General features: G+C 48.1%; 1 protein-coding gene across 1 annotated transcript; it reads right to left on the bottom strand.

The window, feature by feature from the left end:
• Positions 1–16,556: 16,556 nt before the first annotated feature.
• On the bottom strand, positions 16,557–18,255 carry LOC147617335 (uncharacterized). Its single transcript, XM_086776397.1, has 2 exons — positions 18,069–18,255; positions 16,557–17,687 (listed from the first exon to the last, which is right to left on the bottom strand). The coding sequence occupies exons 1-2, from the start codon at positions 18,176–18,178 to the stop codon at positions 17,480–17,482; spliced, it is 318 nt and encodes a 105-aa protein (XP_086632523.1). The 5' UTR covers positions 18,179–18,255; the 3' UTR covers positions 16,557–17,479.
• Positions 18,256–18,734: the final 479 nt, after the last annotated feature.

The following is an 18,734-nucleotide window of genomic DNA, read 5'->3' as shown; positions in this document are numbered from 1 at the left end:
TCAATCTCTGAACGTCTCCCACGCACATAGCGGATGGTCAGATTGCGCTCCAGAAAAGAAGTGTGTTTTCTTGCTATGGCGAGCTTCGACCATGAGAGAGACCAAGAACCTTGGGACCAGAGTGCACCAGGCAGCCCAGCTAGGACACCAAGCTTGAGTGTTACAAAGATGTTCCAGCAGCAGATGATGCGAGCAATCGCAGACCAGACAACCAAGTTGGAAGAGCAAAAGGTGCAGATTTTGGCTCTGGAAGAGCGTACTCGTTCTCCAGCGTCGTGTTTTTCATCTCCTCCCTCCCTCTCCTTCTGTATCCCAGATTCTGGATCCTCGACATAGGGACCCTCTCGCGAGGTCTCGACTACAGCCGAGCTCTTTACTTGAGTTGCACATGCGTGCATTGGAGATCCGACAACATGAAGACGAAGCCATGCCACACATGGAACACGAGCCTTACCTAGCAGCTTTGGACGCCAGATTGACACCAGCAGCGCCCTCGAATCATTTTCCCAAGAAAATGAACTTCAATAAGTATAATGGTAAACTCGACTCCACAACTCTTTATTCATGGTTGCATCAGTTTGAAGCTTACTTTGCCGCAGTTAGAAAGACAGATACAGAGAGAGTGATCTTAGCTAGTTGGTACTTGGAAGGTGAGGCCATTCCTTGGTGGACTCAGTGGACTCATGCACCCACACCAGATTAGGTATAGCAGTAAAAAACAATTGAATTATCAAGTGAATTCAATGTAATTAGCTCTGGGTATAGGAGTAGAGTAACAGTGCATAAATACCATTAAGCTTTTACAAAAGAGAAAGGCTTCTGTTTATAGGAAAAAGTAAGTCTCTAACCAAGCAAACTGATTCTAGAATTTTCTAGATCAGTTTGATCAAGCTTTTACAAAAGAGAAAGGCTTCTGTTTATAGGAAAAAGTGAGTCTCCAACCAAGCAAACTGATTCTAGAAATTTCTAGATCAGTTTGATCAATTTTTGACCATTTTTGGGTTAGTTTAGCTTACTTTAGTAGGATGCTCAGATAGGCTGCCCTGGACCGTCTCGAGGCCTTCAAAGAGCAGGAGAGGAGCCTGCGGAGGAGTCTAGCTTCCCTTCAGAGACTCCAGGAGAGGGATCCTACGAGCCCTTGGATTTCAGAGCAGATGGAGTCAGCTCGCACAGAGATCAGATCCATCGAGGAGAGGAGGGTGGAGTTCCGATTCCATGCTCGGGCTTCTTTTTGGACACAGGCTGGAGACAGAGTGACTCGAGATTTCTTTGAGGCGACAGGGTCTCGCTTTAGACGAGAGGGTCTCAGGCGTCTTCGGCAGGCTGATGGCCAGGTTGTGGTGGATCCCCCCAGGGTTCGGGCGATAGCCACAAATTTTTACAGGGATCTGCTCTCTGCTGAGCCAGCAGATGACAGGGTGAGAGAGGCTCGGGAGGCAGTCTAGAGCTTCACGAGACCGGTTTTGCCGGCCCATTTGCAGCACTCCCTTCTCTCCCCCTTCTCGGATACGGAACTGGAGGAGGCTCTTCAGGCACTTCCTCGGGGCAAATGCCCAAGAGAGGACGGTCTCTCAGTGGCTTTCTTCCAGAGGTACTGGGGTCTCTTGCATAGGGGTTTCAGATTGGCATTCCAGGAGATTATGGAGTCGGGAGACATGCCGGACAGCATGGCAGAGGGGTTGATTCACTTGATCCCCAAAGAGGGAGGAGACAGACTGGAGATTAGACAGTGGAGACCGATCACCTTGCTAGGCACGGCCTACAAGGTCCTAGCTAAGGCGATCAGCAGGTGGCTTCAACCTCACCTACCGGACATCATCCACTCCACGCAGACAGGCTTCATCCAGGATAGGAGCATCCTGGATAACATCTTCTCTTTCTGGGAGGCTACGGCTTTGGCTAGATTTCGGTAGGAGGATCTGGCAGTGCTCCTTCTCGACTTCGAGAAGGCATATGATCGGGTTGACTGGGCCTTCTTGGAAGGCACTATGGAGAGGATGGGCTTCCCCCCTCAGTGGATCCGTGGGGTCTCTGCACTCTACACATCGGCTCATAGCCAGGTGCTGATACAGGGCGTGCGCGGAGAGAGGTTCCAGCTCTCGCGCTCGGTGCGGCAGGGGTGCCCCTTGGCGCCCTTTCTTTTTCTTTTTGTGGCGGAGGCCATGAGCCCTTTTTTGACGGCACAGGATACAAGTTTGGGGGGCCTCCAGCTCCCCATCCGCACCTCGGAGGAGCTCCTAGACTCGGAGTTTGCGGATGACACTACTGTCTATCTTCAGGGAGGAGAGGAGAACCTCCGCCGCTTCGCCTCAACCATGGACAGGTTTTGCAGAGCTTCGGGCGCTTTGATCAACTGGCACAAGTCGTGTGGGTTGTGGGTCAGTTCTGTGCCCCCCCCCCCCCCCCGACTTGGAGGCCAGTTGATGGTTTTCAGTGGCTGCCCCCCGGCACTACAGTGCGCTATTTGGGATGCTATGTGGGCATTGACATATCTCCGGAGCAGCAGATAGCCCCCCTTCTTTTGAGCATTCGAAAGAAGCTTCTGTATTGGAGTACCGCTCGTTTATCTCTGGCTGGCCGAGTGGTTGTGGCCAACCAGGTTCTGCTTGCTACCATGTGGTACATCACTTCTTGCTGGGCCTTCTCTCGGGCGTGCATTGGCCAGGTGCAGAGGCTCATCATCAGGAACTTTCTTTGGTCCGGTGGCGACGGGCGGCCCGCCAGGGCCAAGGTGGCATGGGCTGTGATCACTCAGCCGAGGGAGAGAGGCGGCCTGGGCATTGTTGATCCTATTTGCCAAAGCCGAGCTTTGCTTGGCAAGTTGGTGGTTCGTGGCCTCCTACCAGGCGCTGAGCCGTGGAAGGAGTTTCTTGTTTCCAGGATTCTCAGCCGCACTCCCTCTCTTAGCGGCCCCTGGACCCCCAGCATCAAGTGGATCTTTACAGAGTAGCGATCCAGAGGAGTGGGCCTTGGCTTCGAGGAGCGTTTTGCAGCTAGCCTTCTGAGGGCCTGGGCGCATCTGAGGCCGTCACTCTTCCAGACTCCCCCGGGCACCGATGAGGAGCGCTTGAGGCAGCCATTGATCTGGAACCCCTTGATCCAACTTCCCAGTGGTCATATGGTTGGATCGCGGTCTCACGTGTCGTGGGGCCCGTTGAGCTCCGACCCAGCCCAGTCCCTAGACGACTGGATATGTTTTCAGCAGCTGCCTCTAGAGGCTCAGGAGACTCAGCGGGATGGGGGCAGAGAGTTGATGAGGCAGGACATTGAGGCGGCCATCCCCCGGGAGTGGCGGACCCCAGTACAGGACCCTCCACCTCCACAATGGATGGGCGTCTTTACTCGGCATGAGGTCCTTCTAGCGGTCTGCGGCTCAGCAGAGAGAGTCGCCCCACTCACTTTCGAGGTGGGAGAGGGTGGCCAGCTTCAGAGGACACGACTAGATTTGGATGAGCTCCAGGGTTGTATTTTTCACAGGGTGCGGGTGGTCGGCTTTCATCAGAGACAGTGGCATGTAGACCCCTCACCGGCCTCGATAGGGGAGGACTTTTCTTGGAGATTATGGGCTTGGAACAGCAGGCCTCTTATTCGCCTTCAGTGGGATCCAGGTGAGTGGTTTTGGCGAGATCCCTACTCGGCCCCTACCAGCCCAGGCATCCCCTTTTTTCAGTACACAGCGAGGCTGGGGCGGCGGATCCAGAGGCACAGGATAGCGGGCACCCCGGCGGCGGCCGAGCATTGGCGGCGACAGGGGCTCTCCCCTGCCTTCCTTAGGGACTTCTAGCAGCGCCTTTGGGCCAGCTTCCGAGCCCCGGAAGGTGACGCTATTTCTCTGGCTTACAGCGCATAGAGGACTGGCTGTGGGGGTCTGGCTAGCTTTTGGCAGACACCCAGCGTCCTGCCCTCGGTGCGGCCATGCACAGGAGTCGCAGCGGCACTGCTTATGGGATTGCCCACAGGCACAGCAGGTCTGGCAGCGCGCTCTCAGGATGGTTTTTGCAGGCTCGCCAGGTGAGATGATGGTGACGTGGGGTGCGGTGGCTTGGGCCACGGACAGCGGCCCGGCCCTTGGATACGAGGACGTCCCTGGCAGTGCGACCATCCAGGTCTCTGACAGGGCAATGGCGGTGGTTCCGACGCCAGACTTCTCTTCGGCAGTCTCCCAGGAGGGGGACGGGTACAGATGGGAGATGATCAGCAGCATGACGGCTTGGCACATATGGAGAGCCCGATGCAGGGAGGCCATTGACCGCCAGGCGACTCCACCGGCAGAGGTCATACAGGCCCTCTGGGTGGACATCATTCACACCTTGAGAGGACACTGGGGGAAACTTCAGGGCGACTCGGATCGCATGAGGTCGCCGCAAGGCCTTCCTCCGCACTTGGCAGCCTGGCCCTTTCCTCATCGCAGGGAGCGAGGATGTCACTTGGCACTATAGGCCTCCAGTTTGGCTCTTCTCACCTCCCACATGTACTACTAGGTAGCCCCCCCCAGAGAGCGGCCAGCCACCACGGGGGTGGAGCTCAGGTGTTCACTGTGTTTATTATCCCTCCTTGTGAGGTGAGCTTTGTAGCCTTATGGCGTTTTCTCATTAACTAATAGAAGGATCGTTTTTTCAAAAAAAAAAGTTTAGCTTACTTTTTGGATCTAGTTGAAACAAGAGAGAGGAGAGATAAAAATATCTCATTATTTATGAGTTTAAAACTCCTCCACACAAGTGAAATAGGCGCCTCCTTCATGAGAGGAGATCCCCACACTGAGGTGTCAAAAATGAATCATGTCCTCTAAATATCTCTTCTTTTTTAACTAATAAACCTTGTCCTTAGTCAACTCTTCATCTTATGTGAGCATTTACTCATTTTTGGGAGATTTTCTTTTATTCTTCAATTTATCTCCTCCCTACATTTGGATTAATCTTATTGGTCCATGGGAACCTTAATTGGAGCATAATTTAAAAATTTCTGAAAATTTGGACCCTTAGGCTAAGGTGCTTTTTACCTATTTTCAATTAATTCCAATTGCACATTGGAAAGTTCTTTTTGAATTTTTGTTTCAAAGGAAACCATTTTAGACACTAGGAAGATTTTTATATCCAAAAATATCTCAATTTTGAATTACCTCTCTCTAGATATTTTCTCTCTCTAGGCTAAAACAGGGTAAAACATGATCTTTCTTTTATTTGAGAGAGAAATAATTACAAGATCAGAAGGGGAGGTACTTACACCTGCACATCTCAAAAGCTGGAGAGAGAAATCTTATACTCTCTATTTTTTGCACATCTTTATTCAGTTTTGTGCGTTAATTCCATCGTGAAAAGTGTGCTGATTTCTGAGCATTGAAGTTACCGATCTTCTCTGAAGCTTCTGCATGTTACAGTGGTATCAGAGCCTACTTTAAGTGCAAAGATTGAGCAAAGAAACCAGAATTTTTTCTCGCTCGTTTGGTTGGTTTTCAGATGCCGGTGGACTACCCCTTTCTAAGTGACTCCTGACCCTCAAAGAACGGTTGGTTTTCAGCCTCTGAACGTCTCCCACGCACATAGTGGATGATCAGATTGCGCTCCAGAAAAGAAGTGTGTTTTCCTGCTATGGCGAGCTTCGACCATGAGAGAGACCAAGAACCTTGGGACCAGAGTGCACCAGGCAGCCCAGCTAGGACACCAAGCTTGAGTGTTACAAAGATGTTCCAGCAGCAGATGATGCGAGCAATCGCAGACCAGACAACCAAGTTGGAAGAGCAAAACGTGCAGATTTTGGCTCTGGAAGAGCGTACTCGTTCTCCAGCGTCGTGTTTTTCATCTCCTCCCTCCCTCTCCTTCTGTATCCCAGATTCTGGATCCTCGACATAGGGACCCTCTCGCGAGGTCTCGACCACAACCGAGCTCTTTGCTTGAGTTGCACATGCGTGCATTGGAGATCCGACAACATGAAGACGAAGCCATGCCACGCATGGAACACGATCCTTACCTAGCACCTTTGGACGCCAGATTGACACCAGCAACGCCCTCGAATCATTTTCCCAAGAAAATGAACTTCAGTAAGTATAATGGTAAACTCGACTCCACAACTCTTTATTCATGGTTGCATCAGTTTGAAGCTTACTTTGCCGCAGTTAGAAAGACAGATACAAAGAGAGTGATCTTAGCTAGTTGGTACTTGGAAGGTGAGGCCATTCCTTGGTTTCTACTGTCCCACTACCTTGAGCGACTCGAAGACGAGTTCAAGGGAGCGCGTCAGAACGCGCAACCAGTCCTTTGGTTTGTCAATAGAATTTCGACTTTATGTTTGCAATTAGGCTTATCTGATTCGGACAAGAAAGGGTAGATTTTGTATGGCCGTGACACGCAAATCCAGTGGGAGGTGCGTATGTTTAGGCCAGCCACCTTTGAAGATGCACTCTCGCTTGCCCAGAGTGCAGAAATGAAGCATAATGGTAGCAAGCCCAAGACTTCCCAGCCGGCTTCTCCCAAGGCTACCGCCTCGAGGGACAAAGGCCAGAACCAGACGAGGTCTTCCCAGGACAGAGCCCGAGAGCCTCTGGCTCCAAGAACTTGAACAATGCGTCTAAGCTTACTCCAGACCAGAAAGCGGAGGCAGGCAGGCAAGACAGGTGGCAAGTTGAGTGCTGAGGAGCTTTCTTAGTACAAGGAGGATAGATGTTTCTTTTGTCATACAAAGGGACATACTTCTCGGGAATGTCCTAAGTAGCCTCCAAAGCAAGCCGCCGCTGCCTCCACAGCTTCCGTGGTGAGCTCAGCTCCCACACAAACCCCAGTGGGTGGCTGCCCCTAGTTCTTCAAATCTTGATGCTTCAGTTGGAGCAATTATTAGTCGCGGGAGCTCGAAGATAAGCAAAAGGACGCCCATGATCAAGAGTATGAGCGCAACAAATTGCTCAAGTCCTTTGGCTACATAGGTGGCAAGAGTCGTCGTCTTGTTTGACAGCGGTAGCACGGAGGATGTGGTCACGAAACAGGCCACTAGGCATGCCCAAAAGATGGTATCTGCTGAGGTCCACACAAGTCAGTGTGAATCAACTCCAATGGTTTCGAAGCCCGCCCGGAAGCCTGCTTCGAAAAGGATTCCCTATGCTGCTTACCACGTATGCAAGAACTGCAACGTCCTTGCCTACTACCAACATCTGGCAAGCCAACCACCATTTGGTCCCGGAAGGCGCGCCTCAAAGCATCCACATTTAAGTGGCCAAAACGAAAGTGCCACAAATCTCCGACCTGAGAACCTGTCAATGAGGAGAGTGCAGAGAGCTTGTAGATGCCATTCTCGACACCGCCTTCCCAAACAACTTGGCCAGTCTCCCGGTCCCGTAGAGCAACTGAATGCTCCTCAAATTCCACCCGAAAGCCAGTCTTGCATACCTCATGCACTGACAGAAGATGAAAACCCAGAGCAGGGACATAAAGAACACGGGAAGCATGCTTGCTCCCCTTGCCGTCGGGAATAATCTCCATCCGGCCCTCACTATGTATCGGAATAGTGGAGTTATCGCCAATAAAGATACGACCTGACTGCCGTTTCAGATCCAGAAAGAAGTCACGGGATGGAGTCATGTGCCTGGAAGCACCACTGTCGAGAATCCATTCCCGGGTATCCTTCGCGGTGAAGCCAACTGCCTCCTCGCTCGAAGATGATGAAGCATCGGAGTCCACCATCTCTAAGTGCACAAATGCCAGAGTCTTTGCAACTGAGGCTGAGGAATCAGCACTCTTCCCTGTCCGCTTAGGACACTTCCTCCAGTAGTGGCCTTTCTCGCCACAATCATTACAAGATCTTTCGGCCTTCAGCTTCTCTCGTTCTGGATCAGGCTTCTTCTCAGAAGACTTCTCCGGTGAAGCCTTCCCTTTGCCCTTGTTGTTATTCCGGCCTTTCGACCGTTGGCCAGTTAAGGCCTCCGAACCTCCGCCGTGAGGAGGGTTCGTGAAACGTTCCTCCTGGTCCAAGACCATTGGCACAAGCTCCTCCCAAGTAATGGTGCTGAGCCTGCCACTCATGAACAACGAGGAATAGAAAGCAGAATACTGACCAGGCAAGTGGGAAAGCAAAGTGATGGCCATATCTTCATATGATATCTCTTTCCCAGCTTGTAGGACTTCCTGCTGAAGGGCCTGTAGCTTGTTGATGTGTTCCCGCATCGTCGAAGACTTTGCAGGGTTCATAACCGGCATCTGCACTTCCAAGGAGATCCGTTTCATGGGTGACACCCTGTTTTACAAAGAAGCCAAGTGCTCCCATATGCCTCTCGCCAGCGTCATGTGCTTCACATGATTGATCACTTGTGGTGTGCAATTGAGGAAAATAAACGACCGGACCCTGGCGTTGACACGGTCCCACATGTGTGCCTGTGCCTCTCGGTCCTTCCTCGTCGATAATAACTCCCCTTCCTCAGCTTCCGGCCGTGGAACCCCGATGATGATAAAGTCAGCAAGGTCATATGACTCCAGCACCGACTCCATCATGACCTTCCAGAAGCCGTAATTGGACCCGTCCAACTGACGATCCACTGGGAACGTGGGGAGAGTCGGAATCTTCACGTGCTTCTCAGCCATCTCTAATAAATCTGCCATCGCGGAGAGTAACCTGAAAGGGTGGGTGGGTGGAAAAAAAAATCTGAAAATCTGCAAGTGGCTGTCCAGCACCTTAGCCCGCCTTCCTCTTGCACCTTCTCTTCCCGTTCAGCCCAAAACAGTCCACCAATCAGCAGCCTAACGCTCCCCCTCTTGCTCAGAAAAACTCCCAAGATCTATCTCGAGCCTAGGGCTCTGATACCATGTCAGAATATGCAGTGGAAATGATAACCAAACTTGGATAGACAAGAGCAAGTAGACTGCAGAAAATAAACAGCACAAGAAACACAGAGAGATAGGTGTGTAAACTCTTCTCTATACACAAGATCCCGAGAAAACTAAATGAATGAGTGGTGGGGACAAGGGGCCTATATATACACCCCTGGGAGAGCAGTCGGCCAGCATAAAAGGTGCCCACGACTGCTGAAAATGATCCCACGACTGCATAAATGCAGTCGGCCAGCAGAGAGATGCCCACGACTGAGAAACTGCAGTCGGCCAGCAATCCACACGGCCAGCAGTCCAGTAGCCCACGACTCATGTGTATGCAGTCGGCCAGCACTGGAGTACTCCTAGCATCCTCTGGCAACCCTCCCCACCACTAGGAAAAATGAGAAAAAATAGGAAAAAATACGGGGAGTGTGGAAAAATGATAAAACACCTTATACAGGGCGGGCACACCCACAACAGAGGCCCTGGTGTATGAATATAGACAGGAGATGACTTCTAACATGTGGAGGGGGACATCCCCAACAAAGCCTTCCGTACAAGAATGGGCCCACTATGAATTTGTGGTCATGCCACTTGGCTTGACGAATGCCCTAGCTACATTCAACCACATGATGATGCGTATTTTCCGAGACTTGATTGGAAAGTGTGTGTTCATATTTTTGGACGACATACTGGTATTTTCAGCTACGGTTAAGCAGCATAACATTGATGTGGAGAAAGTCCTTAAGTTGCTGGAAAGCAACGAGCTCTATGTCAATGAAAAGAAGTCAGAATTTTATCTGTTCCAGGTGCATTACTTGGGATACATAATTAGTGCCGAAGGCATTCGACTTGATTCGACTAAAGTAGCCGAGATTATCAATTGGGAAATACCCTAGATAACATATGACATCAGATCCTTTGTGGGTATATGCCAAGCATACTCCACCCACATAGACAAGTTTTCTAATCTCTCGGCGGATCTCACCGATCTGCTAAAGGGTGTGAAGACAAGAAGACAAAAGATTCGAATGACTCCACGAGCATTGGAGGCATTCAAGAACCTCAAGGTGGCTTTATCAGAAGCACCTTGTTTAGCACTTGCCTCGTGGGACAAGCCATTTCAGGTGATCACTGATGCGAGTAACATCGCAATTGGCGGTGTGTTACAACAGAATGGTCATCCAGTAGCTTACATGTCTCGTAAGTTACTACCCGCAGAGAAAAATTACTCAGTCTACGATCGTGAACTCCTAGCAATTATACAAGCCTTGAAACATTGGAAACATTTTCTGTATGGCCGTGACTTTGAGGCTCGCACTGACCATCATGCATTACGCTGGATTCAGACAATGCCAAGTGCATAGTGGAGTGATCGACAACACCGCTGGAGTCAGATATTCGAGCAATTCGGTGGTATGATTGAGTACCTTCCAGGAAAGGCCAATCCAGTGGCTAATGCTTTTGAGCAAGAAGGTACAAGTGACTTCAATTCAAACCACTAGACTCGACCTTGTTGGTACAAGACTAGATGACATGAAGCACACGTACGCGGATTCCGAGGAATTCGGTACACAGTGGGAACAGGCATTGGATGCCACAGGACCATGCCACTTTCTGATACGCGATGGTTGGCTTTTCTACAAAGGCCCCGACTGTGTGTCATGAAGTCGTTCACGGTAGCTCTTCTCCATGATGCCCATGATGCCATTACTAGTGGTCATAGGGGAATGAATTCGACTCTGGAGAAATTGGAACGGCAATATTATTGGCCAAAGATGAGGCGAGATGTGTTTACATATGTACAACGCTGTGATATTTGTCAAAAGGTGAAAGCTCCTTGTGGAAAGAAGATAGGGTTGTTACAACCCTTGCTAATTCTTGAGGGTCCTTTCCAAGATATTTCAATGGACTTTGTCACAAATCTACCTCCCAGTCCGAGTAAGCGTAATACGCAGTGCTTAACTATTGTTGATAGATTTAGCAAATTTGTTATGCTTTTTCCTTGCAGGGCCAATGTGACCGCCAAGGATGTTGCCCAGTTGTTCATTCGGCATTGGTACCCAATTGGCGGGATTCCTAGGACTATAGTGTCAGACCGAGATGCCAAGTTTACCAGTCATTTTTGGAGGGCATTGTTTGATAACTTTGGTACTGAATTTAATTTTTCCAGTGCATTCCACCCACAAACGGATGGCTAGACAGAGATATACAACTAGTTGGCCTTTGATGTGCTAAAGTGTTATGTCCACGATCAACAAGGTAAGTGGGAATCTTATTTGCCTTTAGTTCAAGCTGTTTTGAATGATTCTTTTTCTTCATCTTATTGGCAGGACTCTATATGAGGCAGCATTGGAAGACCTTTCCAGTCATTGTTGATCAGGACTTCGTCTTCAGTACACCTGAAGCAAACAGAGTGTGACGGAGTCTTACTAGGAGATTTTAGAGTCAGTAAAAGACAGATTGGCTAAAGCGCAAGGCCTACACTCGACAGGCCAATAAAGACCGAAGGGATATGAAGTTTTTGGAAGGGGATTGGGTTTATCTTCGGATTATGAAGCAAAGGTTGAAGCAGGTGGGCAAGCGATGCCCAAAGTTGTCTTTCATAAGCTTCGAACCTTTTCCCATCAAGAAGAAGATTAATGAAGTGTCTATGCAGTTAAAGTTACCTTCGAGTTGGACTATGCATGATGTGTTTCATGTCAGTTGGTTAAAGCCATATGCAGGTCCAATCCCTTCAGAAGTCAAAGACGAGGCGGAACTAGATATTATTGATGAAGCAGAAGTTATGGTTCCAGAACAGATCCTTCTGCGTTCAAGCATGGCTCAGGCCGAAGACAAAGATAGTTCCTCACGAAGTTTCAGGACCGAGGGACCCATGAAGCGGTATGGCTTGACAAAGAGTTTTTCGAAGACTATCCGGAGTTATTGACGGATTATTTGGAGGCTATGCAGCTTCCGTCAAGTTAAGCAAAAGGGGATGTCACGTGCATCCTGCACTTGGATGCCATGCCGACATTTTTGTACAGAAGGTGCAAGACCTGGGATGGTAAATTGGTCCCATGTGAGTCCAGTCCGGGACGAGTCAGCCAGGGATCCATCTTAGTCGTCCAAGGTCAGGTGTGCACTGTCCTGCACATGAAACAGTGCCAGTCCGCGCTGTGAGTCTCCCTTTGGAATGATGACAATGATTTTGTGTATCTAGTATGGTATCAGATGCCAGATCATTGTGTAGTTAGTTAGGGTTTGCTTTTAGAACAAGGGGTCAATCCATAGGGCTACCCCAAGTCATTGTGTGGACATGGGGATAGGGTACAACCATCCCCATGAGGGCCAAGAAGGCCCTGGCTGAACCCACCAGCCATGGAGAGGCTATAGGACAGCCCTAGGGGCATGCCAGGGGCAGCCGACAACACATCAAGTATTCTAATGGTTGTAGGGCAAGTTAACAGGCTGCCTAGTCCCCAAAGCAGCCTAGATTCAGTACCCAGTCCCTATAGATTCAGGCGCATGATGCCCAGCCAGCCATGGAGAAAAGCGTAGCTTTTTATTTGAACTATTCAGCATTTAATGCTGATTTATAGTCGTCGGACAAAAACTATTCTGGTCGACTAGATATAGTGCTGGTGGCTGACTGCTTTTATGGAGTAGTATATATAGAGAGCCCACAATCCCTTTGTGTTATCTCATAATTCACCAAATGCTCAAGCAAAACAAGGGCCAGGATAGCCAAGAAGTTGCTAACGCAAAGGGGGGGTGGACTACAGGTCAAGGGCAGAGATGGCTCAGCCAAGAAAGGTCAAGATTTTTGTATTTTCTTTTTAGATTTACATCATTCTAATAAAGCAAATACACCATTCGTGGTGGGGGCTCTACAGAGGGTATTTGGGACCCAATACTGTGTCCTCTCCTCTCTCCCTCTCTCTCTCTATTGTCTGCACATCTTCATTCAGTTTTGTGCGTTAATTCCGTCATAAAGCGCGTTGATTTCTGAGCATTGAAGTTACCGATCTTCTCCGAAGCTTCCGCATGTTACAATGACTCTATGGCGACCTATTACCCTCGTTGGTGATTATGCCAAAGAGATCTATGTTGGACACAACCCTTGATATGGCTATGGCTCTATGGCAACCTCTTATCCTTGTTGTGGTTATGACTAAGATACCTAACAGAAGAATCAAATTAACTAAGAAGAGAAGGATCGTCTAAAGAGCACACAAAATTTGGATTGTCTAGCACAAATATTGGATCCCATATAGAAAGATTGACTGTACACATCAAGAATCATCAATCAACTAAAAAGAATCGAATCGCGTAGCACAAGAATTAGACCACCCAAGATGAATGGACTACACACATCAAAACAATCTCCCAATCCTTAGACAAAATCGCCTATCCTTGGATCGAATCATCTACCCTTGGATCGAATCGTCTAACTTGTGATCGAATTGATCAGCACAACAAGAAGGATCACATGAGATCAATTGCCTTGAGACCACCAGTCGGATCGTCTAGCCAAGAATCACATCAGCTGTGGGAGGAGAAGAATCGTCAAAAGAAGAATGACAGTGCACAAAAGTCAAATCGTTAGCACAAAGATTGGATCCTATACAAAAAAATCGGTTGCACACATCCTTGATATGGCTATGGCTCTATGGCACCCTATTGCCCTCATTGTGGTTATGCCTAAGGGACTTACATCAACCGCAAGCTTGAGACAAATGTCTTATGGTGACCTATTTCCAAATTTGTGGTATATCCTAACAAACCTACACTTGGCACAGGCCCATAAGGGCAAGGCACAGAACTGAGAAATGCACAACCCCAACCATAGAGCTACATAACCCAAAACTTAACCCCAACCTTACTGATAAAAAGAAAGCCAACCCAACTCCTGGCAGTAGCCAACCTTGCCCATAATTATACTCCAACTTAGGGGGATTGTGACCCTTGCACCAGGAGCAAGCCCATTAGGTAGGGCATCCAAAGGGTATATGAACCCTGCACTGAGTGGTGCAAGCCTATTAGGGAATAGTCAAGGTATTCCTAATTGCACGGAAGATTGGTTTGTCGATTATTCCTTGATAGCTCCACGATATCTCCACAATAGTTCAACAGGGTTGTAGTAGGAAGATAGAGTAACGGAGAACAAGATGGAAAAAATGTAGGAGGACGGAAGACAAAAAAAAAAGAGAAAATAGGATAATCTTTTAAAAAAAAGAGTATTATTTTTACATAATGGTTATACAACCATGTGAAGAGCTTATCATAAATAAAGATACGAGCAAGGAAAGATGCTCCCATGTGAAAAAATTAATGTCATAATTATTATTCTCTTAAGAAGATATTTTGCTATTTTTGTGATGAGGAAGAGGCACATTATCATCCATAACCAAAATTAAATGTCATGTGAATAAAATTAAATTTTTGTGCTGACAAGATACTGCGTGGTGAAATTACTAGCAAACCCTCATAACTTGTGATAAGAAAGATATTCTTTGGTGTCTATGATAGGGACTAAAATGAGATTGTTTTTATACCATGTATATCTAATTTTTCACCTTAAACTACCACTACATATATCTACACTTTAACTGTGGATGACTGCGCCGATCCTCGCTAGGGAACTCGAGGACTACCGACACAAACAATAGGTTTGGGGAAAAGGGAGTGTGGATCCTCTCAGGGAAGTATACTCGCCAAGGATGAGTCAACCTCACTGGCTAGACATGCAAGTCCTATGCTCTACACTGTCTACTGTGCTCTCCGACCACCACCTAGCACCGCAGTATCCCTACAGGCCTCTCACTCACACCACACACCACTGACCACTCACTCAACTCACTCACACAGAGAGATGGACAAAACACCACAAAAGCGCAACACTGTATATCACGATACCAAAAGGAATGATACAAGAGAGACTCTCCTCCCACAGAGAATGTGCTAATGAATGTGATACAAGAGAGAGTGTCCTCATCTGGTGAGAGTGTGTCCGAGATTGTGTCTCCATGTCCTGCTACCGAGAGAGTACTCCCCTTATCTCCTCGTTGGGTGTCCTCCTCCTCGGGTGGTGCTCAAGAGGATCTCTCTCTACCTTGGGAAAGGGATTATATTTGTTTTTTTTTTTTGTTGAGGGGGGAGATGGGGTGGCGGGTGAGAGCCACAAAAGGGAAAGGGGGCGGGGGCGGGCGATGGGGGGATGGGAATGTATTGATTACAACAGGTTATGGAGAACGGGGAAGTTCGACAGAGTGGGAGCTACAACGAACGACTGCATTCTGGGAATGTGTTCCAGCTGCTAGTGGCTGCCCCCATCAGGAGGCGTTACATTCAGTTTCGACAGCTACCACGGGGGTGGGTGACGGTGGGCGCAAGAGCGAGCGTCGGTGAGGGTGAGAGAAGCCGAGAGGAGGGGAGTTGTCGGTGGGGGAGGGCCGCACCCGTGAGGGAGGAAGAGGGGGTGATAGGTGAGGGGGGCATGTATCAGGGATGGGTAAAGTATGCATGTGTACACTTGATGTGCAGGCGAGCAGCAAAAGGCAAAAATCTTGTGTGTGCGCGCAAGAAAAACTGTAGTAGGGCGGCCTCTCGGGAAGTGGGTCGAGAGCGCACACGCAGAAGGAACGTAGCTTGGCCTCTACCTACCCCGGTCGCGAGAGAGAGAGAGAGAGAGGGGGAGGGTGACGATCGAGGGGGTTGCCAGCGAGAGAGGGGCCAGGTGAACGAACAAGGGGGGTCGGGCTGGCACGGGGGTGTTGACAGTGAGGTCCAGTCGGGAGATAGTGTGGGGCGGGGGGGGGGTGAGTGCTGAGGGGGGTAGTCGGTGGGCACCGCGAGGGGGGCTTGGACGGGGTGACGGTGGGCGGGTGAGAGGGTGGGGGTTAGATCCGGTGAGAGGGGGGATAAGGGTGGTCGGTGAGTGAAAGGGGTGTCGGTGGGCAGAGGGAGTGAGATTAATCTAAGGGGGGGTGGTCGGTGGGGGGGAGTGGGCCAATATGTCCACCATATTGCACTCGAACCCCTCATGGGAATTTAACCAATTCCATAGAGGTTAAATCGCCTCTCCTAGCCAAATGGATCCTAGGCCTATCCTCTAGTAATCCTTGTCATTCCTCTTGCTCTTCCTTGTCACTGGGTCATTAACACAAAGTCAACAGCTAGTTGGCCTAACCATTCTACACAACTTCTACCACCAAGGCTTCCAATTCAGTAGATTAGAAGGGGTCTCTTGCTCCAATCGGAGAGAAGGCACAAAGAAGTTCAATTTTAATCCATTCAATGTAATATTTCAGCTTTGTAATTTATGCAATAGGTTGAATCAAGTCTTCCACTGTCATTCTCTTTCCTCTCTTCCCAATCTCTGCATGCTTTCAGTTTTGTGCTTCAAAATAGTCCAAAGAACCATACCTAGTGCTATTCCGACAGATCTCGATATGAATCGCCTACTACTCATCAGCTGCAGACTTCCACACTTCTAGAACCCCATACAGTTGATTTGGACTGTTGTGCTCCTCACATCAGCATTCCATACAGCTGCAGTAATCTGCTGAACAGAATGCACATCTAAATTTGATGTATTGCAGCCGACTAAGTCAAAAAATTGCAACAGAAGTGCCCATGGAGCATCCAAAGCTGATGGCATAATGCATGATGGGGCATAGATATTGAAGAGAGAATAAAGTCTAATAGCTAGAAATCTAGACTTGCAACAACAAAACCATGAAAAAAATCATAATAATATATAATGGCATTACACATTTGCAAAAACCATCCCGAAAATTTTATCCTCTAGATTTTCTTTGTCCACATGGTACAAAACAAGTGATTGCCATCTCCACATGGCACAATGTCAAAACCCAAATACACATAGAAATGCTCAAGGGCATTCCACAGCATACTATCCATAAGGAGCAATAAAAATATTCATTTTCCGACCATATCTTGCCTGATTTTGTGCACAGATGTTCATAAAATAAAATAACAAAGCCAATGGGTGTGTAGCCTATCAGTGGGGGTTTGTGACCCGGAAGAGGGAGGTCCCGAGTTCAAACCCCCACAAGCTCCCCAACGGCACCCGGGCCATTTGGGTGTGTAGCCTAGCCGTGTGGGTTTGTGACCAGGAAGGGGGAGGTCCAGAGTTCAAATCCCTGCAAGCTCCTCAATGGCATCTGGGACGTTTGCGGCTATAATTGAGGGGCACTCAAGTTGCCACTACATCAGGATCTACTGAAGAAGGGAGGAGAGAAGGGGTAGGGCCAGGGATTGGTGTGTGTGGGGAGGGGGGAGGGGGGGGAGACAAAACAAAAATAAAAACCAGTGTTCTCCAACCGTAATGTGCAGTATCTTATAAGACACCCATGTGGTCCCAAGTAATCAGTCATTGGATTTAAAAAGTCACAGAACTAGCATACATTCTTTCCATGTTGCCAGAAATGATTTTCTGTTGGGATCAAAACCTTGAGGTGGTTTTCCTGCCCTTTGTGGAAGGAAGAAACAAAGTATACTGACTGGTTATGTACCACTTTCCTTGCTGAGGGAAAAAAATGGATAATACATACATTATATCTTTATATCTTTGTAGAGGTTCCGGCAGCCCATTGCAACTGAGGTTCCATCTTTTCTGCAGCATAGCCATCCATGTCATTCTGTTGTAAACTCTTCAGAGTTTGCCACCGAGACACCGACTACATTGAAAGCGGTAACAGCATCCTCCGTTGTCTCCTTTTAGCCAGCTTTCTCTGCCGCACAATTTTCAGGCATGTCGGCAAAAGAACGGTCATGAACAGAAAAAAGGCAGCTATCCAGGTGTGTCTCAGGTAGAGGGCCAAGAATGAGAAAACAAGCAGCAGGAGGAAGAGGAGGCCCAGCAAGCCTGCCCTTGCAGCATCGCTTCTGTGCATTCAAAAAGCATGGTTTGACACAAGGTTTGCATCTCCTGAACCTTAAATTAAGGTCTCTTAAACCTTGTATTGGCATCTCCTAGACCTTGGATTAGCATCTCTTATAAACCTTGCCATCTCCTAGACCTTTGATTAGCATCTTTTAAACCTTAGATTAGCATGGTTTTGACACATTATTCGCATCTCCTAAACCTTGAATTAACACAGAGGATTTGCAACTCCTAAACCTTGTATTAAAACAAGAGTTTTCGTCTCCTCAACCTTGTATTAACACAGGATTTTCGTCTTTTGAACCTTGGATTAACACAGGGTTTGCATCGTTAAGATACACCCACACACATGCGCACACAAAACCCCCACAAAAACACAGTACCTGGTGGTGATGTTTGCCGTAGAGGAGAAGACGATAAGGCTGGCCCAGCTCTGCTGCGATCGTCGCTGGTAGTCTCTAAGCTGCTCAGCAAGATTGGATCGAGTAGTCATGCTTTGTTCTTCTGGTTGCTCTGAGTTCTTATCAGCGCCAGCTGATGAAGAAAGCAGACATTAGTGCAGCCCTGCCACATTTTGCATTATATGACGCGTACACACCAGGTGCCCGCTTTGGCCCGTTTCACACTGCAACGTTCTGCCACAGTCATAAGATTAATTTGGCAATTGCTCTTTATTTCAAGGACAAAAAATCACACATTTTAGTTATAACCTTGGTTTTTAAGTACTAAACCCTAGTTACTTTCAAGCATTATCTTCATTTTTGATCGTTTGGAAATATCTCTGATCTAAAAGCTGAAATAAGTGTTGATTTGTAGTGCTTTTTCAATGCTTAAACAACATTTATATCAATGGTTATAAATTGACAATTTAAAAATCTACCGAAAAAAAGGTTGGTTGGGGGAATAATTATATTAGGGTTTATATAAGTGATTTAAAAATGTACCTTTTTTTTGGAAACCCCCCAATCTGACCCAATTTGATAATTACATTTTTGAAAACAAGAAAAATGTTGGGATGGATTGGAACTCTTACAAAAAAATCAAATGCA

This window comes from Cibotium barometz, chromosome 37, assembly GCF_041138505.1.
Source record: "Cibotium barometz isolate CiBa-2024 chromosome 37, ASM4113850v1, whole genome shotgun sequence".
In the NCBI taxonomy this organism is placed as follows: Eukaryota; Viridiplantae; Streptophyta; class Polypodiopsida; order Cyatheales; family Cibotiaceae; genus Cibotium; species Cibotium barometz.
This window is presented reverse-complemented; position numbering and strand designations above follow the sequence as displayed.

Bases quoted from the DNA above. Each gene is read 5' to 3' on its own strand.
- LOC147617335 (XM_086776397.1), bottom strand. From the start codon at position 18,178: ATGACTACTCGATCCAATCTTGCTGAGCAGCTTAGAGACTACCAGCGA. The intron at 17,688-18,068 runs GTACTGTGTTTT...TTGAATGCACAG, and splicing joins ACGGCAAACATCACCACCAG to AAGCGATGCTGCAAGGGCAG.